The sequence below is a fragment of the Passer domesticus genome, chromosome 3, assembly GCF_036417665.1.
Source record: "Passer domesticus isolate bPasDom1 chromosome 3, bPasDom1.hap1, whole genome shotgun sequence".
NCBI lineage: Eukaryota > Metazoa > Chordata > Aves > Passeriformes > Passeridae > Passer > Passer domesticus.
This window is the reverse complement of record NC_087476.1, coordinates 49,355,276-49,370,728: the sequence shown is the minus strand read 5'-3', so window position 1 is coordinate 49,370,728 and position 15,453 is coordinate 49,355,276. Positions and strand designations below refer to the sequence as shown.

The 15,453-nt window shown below is 40.3% G+C and overlaps 1 protein-coding gene and 2 long non-coding RNA genes across 3 annotated transcripts; 2 read left to right on the top strand and 1 right to left on the bottom strand.

Moving 5' to 3' along the window:
- The first annotated feature begins 728 nt into the window (after positions 1-728).
- LOC135296556 (uncharacterized) lies at positions 729-4,050 on the top strand. The gene is made up of 3 exons (XR_010358626.1): positions 729-1,155; positions 3,668-3,852; positions 3,977-4,050. It is a non-coding gene; the product is annotated as an uncharacterized LOC135296556 (long non-coding RNA).
- LOC135296555 (nephrocan-like) lies at positions 3,256-13,395 on the bottom strand. Its single transcript, XM_064413004.1, has 3 exons — positions 12,801-13,395; positions 7,147-8,048; positions 3,256-4,004 (listed from the first exon to the last, which is right to left on the bottom strand). The coding sequence occupies exons 1-3, from the start codon at positions 12,984-12,986 to the stop codon at positions 3,557-3,559; spliced, it is 1,536 nt and encodes a 511-aa protein (XP_064269074.1). The 5' UTR covers positions 12,987-13,395; the 3' UTR covers positions 3,256-3,556.
- Positions 4,064-10,649, top strand: LOC135296557 (uncharacterized). Its single transcript, XR_010358627.1, has 3 exons — positions 4,064-4,697; positions 5,488-7,902; positions 8,673-10,649. It is a non-coding gene; the product is annotated as an uncharacterized LOC135296557 (long non-coding RNA).
- Positions 13,396-15,453: the final 2,058 nt, after the last annotated feature.

The window sequence follows — 15,453 nt, the reverse complement described above, 5'->3', positions numbered from 1 at the left end:
TTGGCCGCCGGGCGGGATGGCGTCACTTCCGCCCGCGGAGCGCGAATGACGTGGCCGCGAGATAAGGGAGGGCGGGGCGAGGGCGGGAGGCGGGGCTGGGAACGGCTCGGGGCTGGGCCGCGCCCCCTGGCGGCCGCTGCCGGCGATGGCCCTGGGGGCGGGGCCGGGAGGGACGGCGCGAAGGCGGGGCCGGGGCGGGAGTGCCCTCAGCCGGGCTCTGTCCCCAGCCGGGCTCTGTCCCCAGCCGGGCGCTGTCCCCAGCCGGGCACTGCCCTCAGCCGGGCTCTGTCCTCAGCCGAGCACTGTCCCCAGCCGGGCGCTGCCCCAGCCGTGCTCTGTCCCCAGCCGTGCTCTGTCCCCAGCCGGGCACTGTCCCCAGCCGGGCGCTGCCCCAGCCGGGCACTGTCCCCAGCCGGGCTCTGTCCCCAGCCAGGCACTGCCCATAGCCGGGCGCTGTCCCCAGCCGGGCGCTGTCCCCAGCCGGGCTCTGTCCCCGGCCGGGCGCTGTCCCCGGCCGGGCACTGTCCCCAGCCGGGCACTGTCCCCCAGCCGGGCGCTGTCCCCAGCCGGGCGCTGTCCCCAGCCGGGCGCTGTCCCCAGCCGGGCTCTGTCCTCAGCCGGGCTCTGTCCTCAGCCGGGCTCTGTTCCCAGGCGGGCTCTGTTCCCAGGCGGGCTCTGCCCCCAGCCGGGCTCTGTCCTCAGCCGGGCTCTGCCCCCAGCCGGGCACTGTTCCCAGGCGGGCTCTGCCCCCGGCCGGGCCCTGCCCAGCCTCTCCGCTGCTTCCCTGCCTCTTCTGCAGACCCTCCCTCTGCCCTTCCCAGCCTTGCTCTTCCTGGCGCCCGCTGCGCCCGGTTCACGCTGGCGTGTGAAGCAGAGGTGGAGGGAGAAAGCGTCTCAACGCCACAGGAGCAGCTGGGCCTCAGGGGAGTCTTTACTGAAACGCAGGTTTCACCCTCAGAGCGCGCTGCCAGTGTAACCTATAACCTATAACCAGTAATAACCCCGCACCCCGATTTGCAGTCGTTCCACTAAGGCCGCGGCTCCCAGGCTCTTGCTGCCTTGGCTTGTAAGGACCCACGGGTCCGAAGATGGAAACTGCTGCAGGTGAAATGTGAAGTGAGAGCTAGTGCCAGCCTGGTGCTGTCAGACAGATAGGTGGGCAGAGATGGCATGGAGATGTTTAAAGCACTCTGTTAAAAGAATCTGCCATTATAAAACGGAATGAAGAATTTTGTTTCATGGAAATATTTCTCTTACTCAGAAAATAGCTACTTTCCTGGCCTCTAATACAGACCAGGCTTAGCCAGCAAAAATAATACAGTCACACTGCAAGGAAGGCTTGTGCTCTTTCATAAATACCTAAATCTTTAGGTACCAAAAATTTGTGTGACTGACCATAGAACCATAGAATTATTAAGGCTGGAAAACACCTGCAAGATCAATTCCCACTGTTAACCCAGTACTGCCAAGTCCTCTGTTTAACCATGTTCTTAAGTGCCACATCCACGTCTTTTGAACGCATCCAGGGTGGTGAGCCCACCACTTCCCTAGGAAGTCTGTGCCAATGCTTGACAATGCTTTCCATGAAAAAATTTTTCATAATAACCCATTTAAACCTCCCTGGTGCAGCTTGAGGCCATCTCTGGTCCTTTCACTTGTTTCCTGAGACTGACCCCAATCTTGCTACTTCCTCCTTTCAGGGAGTTGTGAGAGCAATCAGGTCCCCCTGGAGCCTCCTCCAGCCTAAAGAACCACAGCTTTTCCTCATAGGACTCAGCCTCTAGGCCCTTCACCAGCTTTATTTCCCTTCTCCGGGCAGGCGCTAGCACCTCAATGTCTTTCTTGTAGTGAGGGGCCCAAAAGTCAGCACAGCCTCACCAGTGCCCTGTACAGAGAGACACTCACTGCCCTGGTCCTGGTGGCCACACTATTGCTCACACAGAGCAGATGCCATCAGCCTTCTTGGCCACCTGGGCATGCACTGCCTCCTGCCCAGCCAGCTGTTAGCCAGCAGCCCCAGGTCCCTTTCTGCTGGGCAGCTTTCCAGCCCCTCTGCTCCACAGCAGTGCTGCAGGGGGTTGTCATCACCCAAGGGCAGGGCCTGCCTCTTGGCCTTGCTCAGTCTCACGTAGTTGGCCTTAGCCCATTGATCCAACCTGTGCAGATCCCTCTGCAGGGTCTGATGATAAGGGAACATAAAGAAAAATGAGCTGCATTTTCCAATCTCTATTGGAATAGAGATTCCAATCTCTCTATTCCAATTGCCTCGCTTAATGTGTTGGGGGACCTAAGAAACGCACGTGTCAATCACATTTGCATAGGAGACATAACCAAATAGCTGCACTCTGACACCGGACAAATCAGCCTCCATGGAGATGAGTGATTGCTCAGTTACTGAATGCCAACGGGAGATAAAAAATAATAGAAACTGTTTGCTTTGAAAAGTAATTTGCTGATGTAATTACTCATCAGTTATCACCTGAGATCGTAAACTAACAAGTGATTGTTTGTAAGTCACTGGTTTTAGTGGTCTCGCTAATCCAGTTTTTGTTTAGTTTTCAAGCACTTTGGGAACTGCTTGATAAAATTTGTACATATATCAGAGTTAATGCATTAATTACATAGCATTTAGTAATTTTTTTGTGTGTATGTGCACAAAAGTCTGGAAAGTTCTGGCCAGTGAAGGAGGACACTTGCAGTGTGTACACTTGCATGTTAAGTATATCTAACCTAAAAGTATACACCTGGTATCTTGAGCTATATTGTAGCAAATTAGCTATCCAGATACCAAAATAAACTCTTACAAAAGCTTCACCTCACTTCATCTTATCCTAATATTTTCCAGGATATATTTCCTGAGAATCTCCCTTCTTTTGTTTACAGCAAAAGAATCAGGTCAACTTGACCCCAGTGTTTTCATTCCTCACTATTAATTAACTTCAGAACTACTATTAAATCTCATTAACCAGGACACTGATTCTTCTGTTTATTTCACTTGCTGTAATGAAGATAAGCCTTCTGTATTTTGCCTGCAGCTCAACTAATTTAGTCTTATGTAATTTAAAATAGTCTAAAATAAATTAAAAAGGGAAATGTTTCAGGAAAACTGGAATCAGTTTTTCAAAAGCAAGAATTTCTGAACAATCCCAAAAAATTGCTCACATCAGTGTAACTCTCCTTGTCAGCCTGCAGACCCATGAGTTTAAATGTGTTAATGCCAGACTCCTAGTAATAGTGTCTTGTGGTATTACAGAATTTTATTTGGGGGGGTTTTATGCAACTGTAAGAAATGTTCTACTATAAAAAGGTATACAGAGTTACCGACTGCTTTTCTAAGACATAGTAATGTCTTGCTTCCCTCAAACTACATAGTACTAATGGTATAGAAAAACAAATTTTGGTTTCTTTTTACAATATTCAGTTCACAATGACAGCCTTAGTACAACTAGAGCAGGAAAAGCTAATGACAGACGAGAAGACTGCTTGTCAGTAGAGACACTGGTGGCACTGGGCAGCTCTAGACAACTTTAAGGTTCACTAAAGATAAACTGTGACTTTAATCTAATTCATAATCGTAGTAATCATCATCTGTGTTCACTCCAACACTGGAGGCCTCATCGGGTTTCATTTTCTTTCTGTCCTCTCTGCCTCTTTCCATGGAAGACAGATTGTCTTCGCACTGCTGCAGAATCTTCTTGGAAGACATCCAGCTTTCTCCTCGGCTTTGTGCCGGCGCTGCACACTGCCCTCCCCGGACATCCGTCCCTTTGGCCACCAGTGCTCTTCTGGTTCTGAGAAGGTCACAGGTGCAGTTCCAAGGGTTCCCATCTAAATACAGATGGCGAAGACGAGGTAAATACTCCAAGATTTTGCGATCCAACAGAGATATCTTGTTATTCCGTAAATTTAAAACCTGAAGCTGTTTCAAGTCCTTTAGCTCTTGCTCTCCAACGTCCTCTATGTCGTTTCCTTTTAGATCCAACCTAGCAAGGGTTTCTGGAAGTCTGAGCAAAAATAAAACAATAGAAAGGTGTTATATTCATCATACTGGTGAGTGGTTTCTGGTAAGTGGTATTTGGTGGTGGGTATTTGTCCAGACACATTTAATGTACTAAAATAAAGCTATCACTAAAAACAATGCAATCTTCTGCAAAAACAGATGTTTATATTGGGTTTGGGGTTGTTTGTTTGTTCTTTGTTTTTATGTTACAGGTGTACTCTGTGTACAGCATTGAAATGTTTTCCCAAATTACTGCAGTTCTGACCTGTACTGACTGTTCATGCAGCTAAACTGAACAGCAGTCTTGTGCTGTATTATAAAGAAAATCAGCTGTTTAATTTAAATTGTCAAGTTTAAAAATGCTTTTTGTACTCTTCAATGCCAATGAGCAAACTACAGCACCACGAAAGATCAAAAGCTTAGACAATTGTGGCGACACTGCTCCCTCAATTACTTTTATATATGATTTGTTTAAAAACATTTCTTAGTTTGTAAAGAATTATATTTTTTTTCCATTTTGTTCTCCTGCTCCCATAAGACTCTAACATTAATCATCACAGCAGTAATCCATCTGATGATAAACTTAAGAAATCAGCAACAGGGAAAATATAAATGCTTTTAAAATAGTACCTTTGAGAATTAGAACTGGTTACATTTAGAAGAAGAGAAAAAGCTGATAATCTCTGATACTGGACAGGTAAGCATAATTCTTATTTTCATATACATTACAAATTTATATGAAAAGGCCTTAATTTCAAAAGTCTTGCTCATTTATTATCTTTTAATTTCCCTCTGATATAGTTAGTGACAAGTGCTTAACAGAAAAGCATAGGCATGGAATATCTTTAATAAAATTAATTTGAAAGGAACTTAAAAATCACCTTACTATGGTAGTATGCAAGGTGATGAAATTAAGAGTCAAGGTTACAGAGTTTAAGGAAACTTGACTGAACCTCCCAGGGAAATGATAATTATATTACCAAGATCTATTTAGAATAGAACAGCGGTATACTACAGTTGGTAAACTTATGGGTGACCCTCGCTCACTGTTTTTTATGAAGCTGAGTTTGAACCTCTTAAGCTGAAAGATGGTTTCCAGATTTGTGAAAACCTGACAAGTTCAATGTTACTATTTCAAAAGTAGGGCAGTTTTGTATTGTGCTGTTTTTCCTGGGGAGACGAGAATTTCACATATTGGTATGGTGATTCACTTCACAAAATCTGACCTTACTAAATGCTTGTGACTGCAGTAAATCAGTTTTGAAACTTAACTGCAGACAACTGCCCAATATGACACTGTAATGTCAGAAGGGTAGTCTGGAGTAAAACCCTAGTGCCACTGATGTCAAAGGCAGTGGGAAATCACCCAAGACGCTTATCCAGACTGATTACAGTCTAAAGCCTGACCAACAAGTCCTTAAACCTGTGAAGAGTCTTATTGTACTAATGTTAGACTTAAACTTTATGGCTATATTGTTTGACTTCAGGCTGTGTTGATCTAAAGAAAATAATACCACTGAGTACATGATCGAGTGCCCTGCAGCTGGAAGAGGAGCTGTGCTCACCTGGGAGCTGACTGTGGCAGCCACTCTGTGCTACTGCCACTCTAAGGAACATCATCAGATTCTTCCTTGCATTTTCACCACACCCTGAAGGATCTTATGAAGTACAAGTCTTCTCTAAAAGTCCTGAAAATACTTGGACTTGTGGATTATTTTCTTTTCAGAAAAGAAGGGAAAGCAGCTTTCTTTCATCTCATTTCTGCCAAAAACCTGCTAAGACCTATTCACTTTAACACATCAGTCATATCTTTTAACCTTTTACATCTGACAGAGTTCTCAGAGAGAAGTCAAAAGTAATAATTTATTTTTCTGTATATCCATGAGTACCTGGTCATCACCAGACAATTAAATTAAGTGCATAAGTTTTATTTCTTCTCATTTTTTTCACCTCTTTTATGTTTACAGCCCTCCCTGGAAATCTGTATTTACTGTTGGAATGAAGGGTCCCCAATATCTCCTTAAAAGTTGTACTGTTTAAAGGCTAGTAGAGAACTCCTTCCTGTCAATTCTCTTGACTACGAAGGTTGTAAAATAGGATGGATTAGACAATACTAAAGTAATTACAAAGCATTAAACATTCCTGTCGAGCTAGACTGAAATCAAATATTTATACACCACTAAATCAGTTTCTGATTATAAAGCTGTTGCCAAATAGATTCAAATGCTAAAGGACATGATACTAAATTAATTGAAATTTTACTGTGTTATTTATTTAGGCTAGTTAAACCTGTCTACAAGCCATAAAAATAAAGTTTAACAGTCCAGTTTTGTTAATGAAGTTGATGGTAATGGAATTACTTCACTATTTTTATGACATCTTCTTGCACAGCCTTTTCTAATAATAAAATTGCCACTTTATATCACAGCAGCCTCCATTTGACTTAATATGCCATCTCTGATAATGGCCAGTTCCAACACTCAGATGAATGTAAGAGATCCTCTAAGCAGAGCATTAATGAACACAGTGTGCCCAAGGGATGTTTCTTCTGTGCTCTGTTGACTGGAATTTTTCTTATAGCCTGAAGCTGAAGACTTTATATGCATTCCAAATACTTTCAAATGTGTGAATATAATGAATCTGGGAATGCCAATATCACTGAAAAAGCACAGTCTTTTTGATCAGATTCAGCTCCCAAAATCTTAATATTTTAATAATGATAAACTTGGTGTGGCTTGGTAGAAATATCAGCTTTAAAATTTCTATCTATCTTTTATATCAAATGCTCAATTACTTTTCTTTTGTGGGGGAAGGTAAATCTAAGTAGCAGTATAACCTTGGTAGTAAGTCTGTTGCATTCTCCTAGCAGATTCTTCTTATTGGTGTGCTAATTAAATAAAGTGGTCTCACTGGCAGGGAGAGATGCAAAATGAGCAGATTCATTGGGGGCCACAGATGTAATGAAAGCAGCTCTACCCTGAGACTGCTAACAGGAGTGCTAATTAGTGCTGGTTACGGCAGTGCGTTTATGGTATGGACAGACTTCTACCATGACTGGGTTTGAATACCAATTTTTGGCTCTCGTTCTCATAATGCAAGGAAGGAGAGATGACACCTTGGAACCAGCTGTCCTGAGATTCACTTGCCTCAGCGGAATAGAACTGAGGAGATTCTGTTCCAGCGCCAGATTGGAAAGCTGCACACACGGCTGGAGAGCTCCCGCCTCAAACGTGCTGACAGCATTGTTGTCGAGAAACAAGTGCTTCAGGTCTTGGAGTCCTTGAAAGTCCTGTGCTGTCACCCTTTGGATCAGGTTATTGCTGCAGTCGAGTTTCTGCAGCCTGCCGGGCAGCCTGAGGGGCACAGTGTGGAGCTGGTTCTTAGAGAGCTCCAGTGTTGTTAAGTTAGGAAGAAGCTGGGCACCATCTATTGATGTCAGCTGATTTTCTGACAGCAGGAACTCAGACAGATTTTCTAGTTGTTTCACATCTCGAAGTCTCACCATTTTAAGTTGGTTTTTCTCTAATTTTAGTGACAGCAGGGATTTAGGTAGGTCTAGAGGCACTTTTGTCAGAAAATTACCACTTAAGCTGAGAAAATGTAGACTTTGGAAAGATGCAAAGAAGTTGGTTGGGAATGAATAAAGTTTATTATCAGCCATGCTCAGATATTTCAGCCTAGGAAGCCTAAGTGGTGCAGACACAAATTCCATGTTGTTGCCATCCAGGATCAGACTCTGTAAATTGTAAAGGGAAGAAAATGCACTCGGAGGCAGAGTTGCAATCAAGTTGTTCCGAAGATCAAGCACCCTTAGTTTCATCAAACCTGCAAAATCAGATGCATGCAGAGCATTGATGGAGTTGTCAGCGAGTCTTAAAACTTCAAGGCCAGATGGGAGAAAGGTGGGTATTTGCTTTAGCTGATTTTTGCAGAGTTCCAGGGACTTCAAGGTGCTCAGAGCTTTGAATGTGTTGTTTTCTATTGATTCTGTGCCACTGCACGAGAGGACCAGCTCTTCAAGGACTGACATTCTCCTGAAGTCAGTAAACTTAAAGAGAAAAAAAAAATTAATGTGATAGTACATTAATAGATATCCTCACTGGTTACTCCTTCTGGATGCTTGGACAATTGCTAGTATATGCTGAAAAACAATATATTTAGAATGTGAAACTAAAATAAATGGTAACAGTAGAAGTATTACTATAGGTATCTGTGGTTTGCCAGTTTTTTTTACATTTGCAGAATTTTGTGGTATAAGTCTATGCTATGCTCAATGGTGCTTGCTAGAGCACTTTTGAGTTCATGATACAGCCATTTCCATATATCAACAGTACTGTCACTGCAGCATGTATTCCCCAGAGGGAGTACCCATGGATATCTTTACCTCTTGGTACTGTTTGGCAGAAAACTAAAATTCAACATTTTCTCTCCCCCACTACCTTTTTCTTTAAAAATAAAAATGTCACATATTAATACAACCAAACCAAAAGTGTCAGATCAACCTGGCTTGAAAAACCAGCTCTGTGGAACAGAGTGTTTTCACAGAAACTTAGTTTCTATTAGTTAGTAATAAACAGATACTTTGCAGTGGTAAATGATATTTAGATGTTGACTATAACTATAATATCGAGAGGCACACAATTGTTTCATTTTGTTTCTGCTCTTTTGGAAGGTTCTTGTTTACAAAGCTTGCCATCTTGTGTTTCAAGTTAAGCAGCAAACCTGAGTGAATCTGGCAGAGCCCTCTAAGCTGAGATAGGAGAAGTGTGCAAGGAGGGTGAGACAGGGAGTTCTCCAAGCACACCAGGTACTAAAATATTGGTTTTCTGAAATTAGCAGATATGCTTCCCTTTGACCTCAGTGACTGACTCTTAAAAAATCATTCATATGGGAATCCCCCCGAAAAGGCAACATGAGCAAGTGTTCTGCACAGGAGTGGTGGGAAGGAGTGTCCTCATCTGTTTTTCCTTCCCATGTCCAAAGCCATCTCCCTACAGGTCTCAGGCATACCACACCAGTTTTAGAGAAGCTAAAGTGACAGTAGATTCTTCCTGCTATTTCCCCCAGGGCTTGGTGGCTCCCAGCACATTTAGCTCTCAGGAAGCTATAGAGCCTGTTCTACAGCATAACCCCTCATCCCAGTCAGGAATCTGCATGGAGGACAGTCCAAGTCCTTTTGCAGTACAGGTGCTGGGTAGTAATTTTGATCCATAGTCCTGGTTGGATACATTTGACTATCATACTTCTGTTAAGTGAAATCAGCTCATAAAGGTGACTGTTAAAAGAGGTCTTACACTTTCATTTATCCAACTCTTGCATATTTTTGGGCTGTATCTCTTTATCTCAGCTCTGCATTTTAACTTCTGTTAAAATTTTAAAATTAAAGCCTGCACAGCTGTGAAAGACGAGTCAGATTTCATTTTGCTGCGGTATCCTTAGTTTATCTTTCTGATTAACTTGATTCTGTCTTGCAAAGCAATTTCTGAATTGCAAATTTTGATGCAATTACTGAGAAAGTATAGATATGGAACCTCTATTGAAGCAGGTTTCTCCACCAACTATATATTAATTCAATGAGGGAATATACCTCCATTAAAAACCTTATATTTTCAACAGTAACCAACAAAGTTGTCCAAATTATATTACTTTATTTTTCCATAATGCAGTGTTGTGTGTATATATAGGTATATAGCAACATCAGAACTGCTGATGCCCAGTTTTGGTCATGATTAGGAATGTAATCTTATACATAGGAATGAGCTGCATTGGTCAAGAGCACAAAAACATAATCACATGTAATTATAAAACCATCTTATGGAAATTGAAACAATTATGAACCTTCACAATTCAACACATTTTCTCCTAGAAAACACAAAAGCAATGTTTTCTGCTTTACATCAGTTGATTTCTGTATGTCTCTGAGAGGCTTAATTTTCATCTTACTGAGAGACAGAGAGCTACGTGAAGGTCAATGTACAGACATTTATTCTGTAATGATGTTAGGCTTCTTAATGTGGATTATTATAATTTCTATTTTCCACCTATTTGGTATGCATTGCTAAGCTTTGTAACCATACTGTTTTGAGACTTAAATATTTATCCATGCTTTTATAAACCACCCAGTCTTTCTAATACAAATCAAAACATATTTGAAAGCTGACCAAATCTTTTTTTTGCTAGGAAGCAGTGTTTTATTTTCTAACTGGATTGTCTGTAAAATGATACTATTATAGCTTTATATTTTAAAACACTGATCTCTTGAAAGTTGATCTAATATGCTGTTATTTAATACAAGTGTTTTAAGGCATTTGCTTGTTTAATTATTTTTTTTTTGGCTTTTCGAGTTGCTGTGACCTGGAATATGTTATAAGCAGATTTTTGAAACAGTTCCCTATGCTGGAAGCAAGGTAGATGATTTTCTTTTAGCAGATATTTAGCACTTATTAATATAGTTAGATATATATTAAATTTTTAATTAAGAGTAAAAAGGTTGTAGTTGATCTTCAAGTCAAGGAGGAAGCAGAAAATATTGAAAAAAGATGCTAAAATTAATCTAGTTTTGCTATTATAAAGCCTTTTTATAACAAACCCAAGGTTGTAAAATTACCAAAAGTGAAAATGCCAGACACTGTTTTTAATGCTGATCAGCCCTGTCAGAATAAATACAAAATTGATCAGGTGAAAAAAAAATATTTACTATTTTTCTTGGGGTTTTTTTAACATACTGGATTTAGCATATAAACATATCTTCTTTTTAAAATATTATTTCTTCACAATTTTAATAATAATCAATGCAATTAAGGTGCAGAATAATTGAAACAATATTTTTAAATTCTTCTGAGGCACCTAATTGCTGAACTGTAATATTTGTGAATGCTTGCATATAAAAGTCTCTTGGAGGTCAGCTGTGGGAATTCTGGGCTTCCATTCAACTTATTCAGGAAAGTATGTTATTTTCTCTGTGAGTAGGTAAATAAAGGAATTTTAAAAACCAAACAAATAAAAACACTCAAATCAAACCTGCCAAATGAACAAAAATCCTACACCAAACCCCTAAAATCCTGTAGAGTTATTTCAGTGCTTGCAGACATGTACTTTACATTCCCTAAGCACTATAATATGTGCCAGTGGAATTGCTCAGCTGTGTAAAATTAAGCATAGGTATTTATGATGTCAAGACCTCAGAAGTATAATTTGTTGCATGGGGAAAAAAAGAAAAAAATATATCCAAAGACCCTGTATAATCTCTGGAAACAGCTTAACTACGAGGACATAGTGTGGAAGGACTTCTTTCAGTGCAAAGTCAGTAGTAGCAGTAAGGCAGACCTATAGCCAGTGGAATTCGTTTATAATGTGAAAAAACTCTCTTCTCAGATGTTTTCACACACCATTTGTTTTGATCGGTCATAAAACATTTATTCCACCACTTCATTCATTATATCCAACATTTAAATGCTTTATGACACCTGTATTTTGCTCTAGTCAGAACCTAGAACTGTAACAGAGGAGATGCTGACAGGTATGGACAACCAGCCTAAGAAACAGAAAATGGCTCATCTTACTTATCTTGGAAAGAAAATAATGGGGAGGAGGACAGAGGAGTTTGCACAGAAAATGTATTTCCTAATACAGAATTCATTTGACAAACCTTTTGTTTACCCCAAGTATAGCTAAATCACACCAATGTTTGACTCTTGTGGGTGTGTGAGATAAAACAAGAAAACCAGAGATATTAGTAGCAGCTAAAAGAGTAAACTTTCTCAGAGGAAAACTGTACAATCACTATTTCTCAGTGGGAAACAGGCATTCTAGATGCTGCTCTAAGCTGCCTTCCAGCCTATTTCACTAAGTCCTGGGCGAAATCAAAGATGCATTTCAGAGCAGTTAAATTCTTTGTAAGAGAAAATGTAACTAATTTGAATTGCATATTTCTTATTATTTGTAGCAAATTGATGCACAGCGATCATGTGTAATACAGGTGGTTATATTTCCCTTGTGTCTATCTGTACAAGGTGAATTTATTAAATAAAGATTTATAAATAAAGATTATTCTAGGGTAGAAAACAAAGAAGCACCATTCCAGAGTGCAGTGCAAGATGAGCATAAGCTGATGCCATTAACAAAGCGAACCACTGGTGCCTCAAGAAACCCAGAGTAAAATTTTTCAATAGCACAAATAGCTGGCAGCTTTGGTTAGAATGTGGTCTCATTTATGTGGGTTATTAGATAGGACTGGCCTTGCCTTTAGAAACATCTCATGCTGTGCCTTAGACTCAAACTTACTTCCTCTGCCATTTCTAACAGCAGTTGTACCTGACACTTGCAGCTCAAGAGGGGAAAAAGAGCTTCAATTTCATTCATTAGGGAAATTATTCTAATGACATAAGCCCTTTCATTTTCCTGTGAAAAAGTATTATATTGCATCAAAAATAGAAAATGCTTTTAACAGGTTAAAAAATTACTCTAAAAGTCAATGGTTATTTGACCACATATAAAACAAGTCAACCTTTGGCTGCTAGTTGTAAAATACTATTTTTTTGAGTTTCGTACAGAATATAATTTTGACAGCATGAACTAGTGCTTGGAGACTGCAGGAACATGAAAACACTACAGGAATATATTTACATATCCTTAAAGAGTAAGTAAAAATAAAACCAAATCTGGCAGCACTTCATCAGTTTTTAGAACTGAATAAGAACATGGAATAAGATTCTCTCCTCACTAGATGCCACCACCATCTGGGAAGTCCAACTTTCATTTATGGTACACTACGAAAAGTACTTTTTCTGGGTTTTCTTACCTGGAGTTGCTTAATTTTGCTGTGGCTGATGTAGAGTCTCCTGGTGGTAAAAGGAATTTCTCTGGGGATCTCTGTAGCCCTGTAGCATTGCACTGACTGGGCAGGGTCACAACTGCATCTTCTCGGGCAAGTGGTACTTAGAGCACTCTGAAAAGACAAGGCAACTAAAAGGTAAGACAAATACATCTTCCAAAACAGGAACTCTGGAATTGCCTCAGCAACATACAGCTTGAATTAAGCACCAAAGCCCTTTTATACCATGAAATCTGATAAAAGGATATTATGACTGTGTATTTTATCCCAGTGAAAAAACAGCAAAAACAATACTGTAATTTGCCTGGGTTAAAATGTTGGCAGGCATTACAAAGAGTGAGAAACTTAAACAGTGATAAGGTGCCTTTACATTTGTAGGTATGTGAAATTAGTGTTATTTATTACCTGACAGCTAATCTGCAAACATCCATATTATCTTCAGTTTCCTAGTTTTGTTAAATGTGACACCACGGAATTAGTGGAGAAAAGATAAAGAGCTGTTTTATAGTGGGGCTGTAAAACCTTTGTATCTTCTGTGACCCAGTGTTAGAAACAGTAAAAACACAACTACAGCCAACACTGAAGCTTTTTTGCTCTTCCTCTTGTGTTATTCAGACCACCACACAAAACCTGAAAACTTAGGCTGCTACTATTTTAAAGCAAAAACATTATATTAGTTTTCTTAATATCTGTGGTACAGCTGAGTGCTGCTGACTGGACAAAAATTCACCTCTTCTTGTGTAATTCCCATAAATCAAAATTTATTTATTCTTGTATTTGAAAATTATAAATGGGAAATGCTTGAAATCATTTAATATAAATCAAGTGGTAGATAATCAATAAGACCTATTTACTCCATGACAGATGGAGAACAGAATGATTTCCCCTAGAGTTTTCTCTGTGCTTATTAGTGCTTCTCTGACATATCTGCTAGCTGTGCCAGCTGGAGATGTAAAGTTTTGAAGGGCATAAGGTTTTGGTTGCAATAATTTTCCTTTGCACTCAAGTAGTTTATAACATACAAAACCAGTGTGCTCCTGAAACATTTCTATCTTATCACACTGATCTGCACTGCACTGTTACCTGCTTGCCTCCATCCTCTCCATAATATTTTGAGAAGCAGGTAATCCTATTCCTTAAGTGCAGACTATGCTAGTTATTTTTCCAATCAGAAGATAATGTCAAGTTGATTTGACAAATGGATAACAGTCCTTGATGGGAATGCCTTTTGAATGCAGCTGGGCTTACACTGGACAATTGCCATATTCCTTCCTGAAGAGCCTTCTGTCTCCTTAATCCTCTATACTGTGACTGCAGAACTGCAAGCCAGCATCTGCTAAACCAAGCAACAAGATCAGAAACCTTTCCAAAACCAGCCTGTGAAATTGGCATGTTTAACAAGCTGTGCAGAAAAATACTGCCTGACTTCTGCCATAGTGATCACTTGAGCAAAAATGAGTGAGTGGGCAGCTTTAGCAACTGTGCATTAAAAGAAGTTTTTTAATGTATCTCAGTCTAGGGTTTGTGGCTTTGACTTCCTTTTTTCCCCTACAAGAATCAAAGTATTCAGACAAAAGTGTAAATCCTTTCTGCATACTGACCACTAATTGTAGTATATTTCTTTGACTCCATCTTTTCACTGACTTGGGTCATCGTTCTCATGCAACTAAGACAGTAATGCTCAGCATCCTATGTAGGAATTTGTCTTACTTTGAAATGTCATCAAAACCAACTGCTTCTGCTCTGGAAGGTCTGAAAAAAAGAAGATCCAACCCTATGGTTTGGTTTGAGACCTCTAGAGTACTGCAGTCAGTCTGCAAATCCCTGTAAGAATCATAGATTGCATCCTTCCTTATTTTGTAAATTTTAGGTCAGTCAGCTGATGACAGAATTCCCAGCTGTAGCTACAAGGTAATGGCACCATAGTAAGGTGCAATATTCTTGGCTCTTATCATTTTTGTGTAATGTCTCTATCCTTGGTCTTTTCAAACTAATGAAAGGAAATGTTATTGGTTTAATAGTTCATTTCCATTATATTTGCAACAATGTTTTGATCAAGAATGATGTTATATATCCATTAATTTCTCATATATATCTGCTTTTGGCAGCTAGGTAATTTAAAGCAATAGCTATAAAAATTCTGTACAAATTTTCACACCAGAGCTGATGACTTTGCTTTTCCATAGAATTATGACCTGAGGGCATTTATTGACTTTAGGAGACCTGATGGCAACACAACAGACAAAGAGTCCCAGGACTGTATGAGCATAAGCTTAGGAGGAAGTTGTGGGCTATGCAATAATTAAAAAACAAAAAACCAAAAATGAAAACCAAACCAAACCAAACCAAATAAACAAAACAAGAAAAAAACCCAAACAAAACAAAAAACCCAAAACCAATATGAACCCCCCCACCCCACCCCCCCCAAAAAAAAAATTTATAAACATTCCAAAATCTCTGTAATGGACATAGCAACTCCTGGCCCATGAGTTGCACAACCTCACAGCACACTATTAGGAAGATGAATCACTGTTGCCATTTCCTGCCAGCAGTATTTATGCAAACTGTCCCCAGCTTTTGGTGGGGATTCCTGTGCAGGACTAAAGGCATGATGTAGCAC

Coding starts and splice junctions, on each gene's coding strand:
- LOC135296555 (XM_064413004.1), bottom strand. CDS start 12,986: ATGTATTTGTCTTACCTTTTAGTTGCCTTGTCTTTTCAGAGTGCTCTA. Junction 8,049..12,800: donor GCAAAATTAAGCAACTCCAG/GTAAGAAAACCC, acceptor TTTCTCTTTAAG/TTTACTGACTTCAGGAGAAT. Junction 4,005..7,146: donor CTCAGTTCTATTCCGCTGAG/GCAAGTGAATCT, acceptor ATTTTTGCTCAG/ACTTCCAGAAACCCTTGCTA.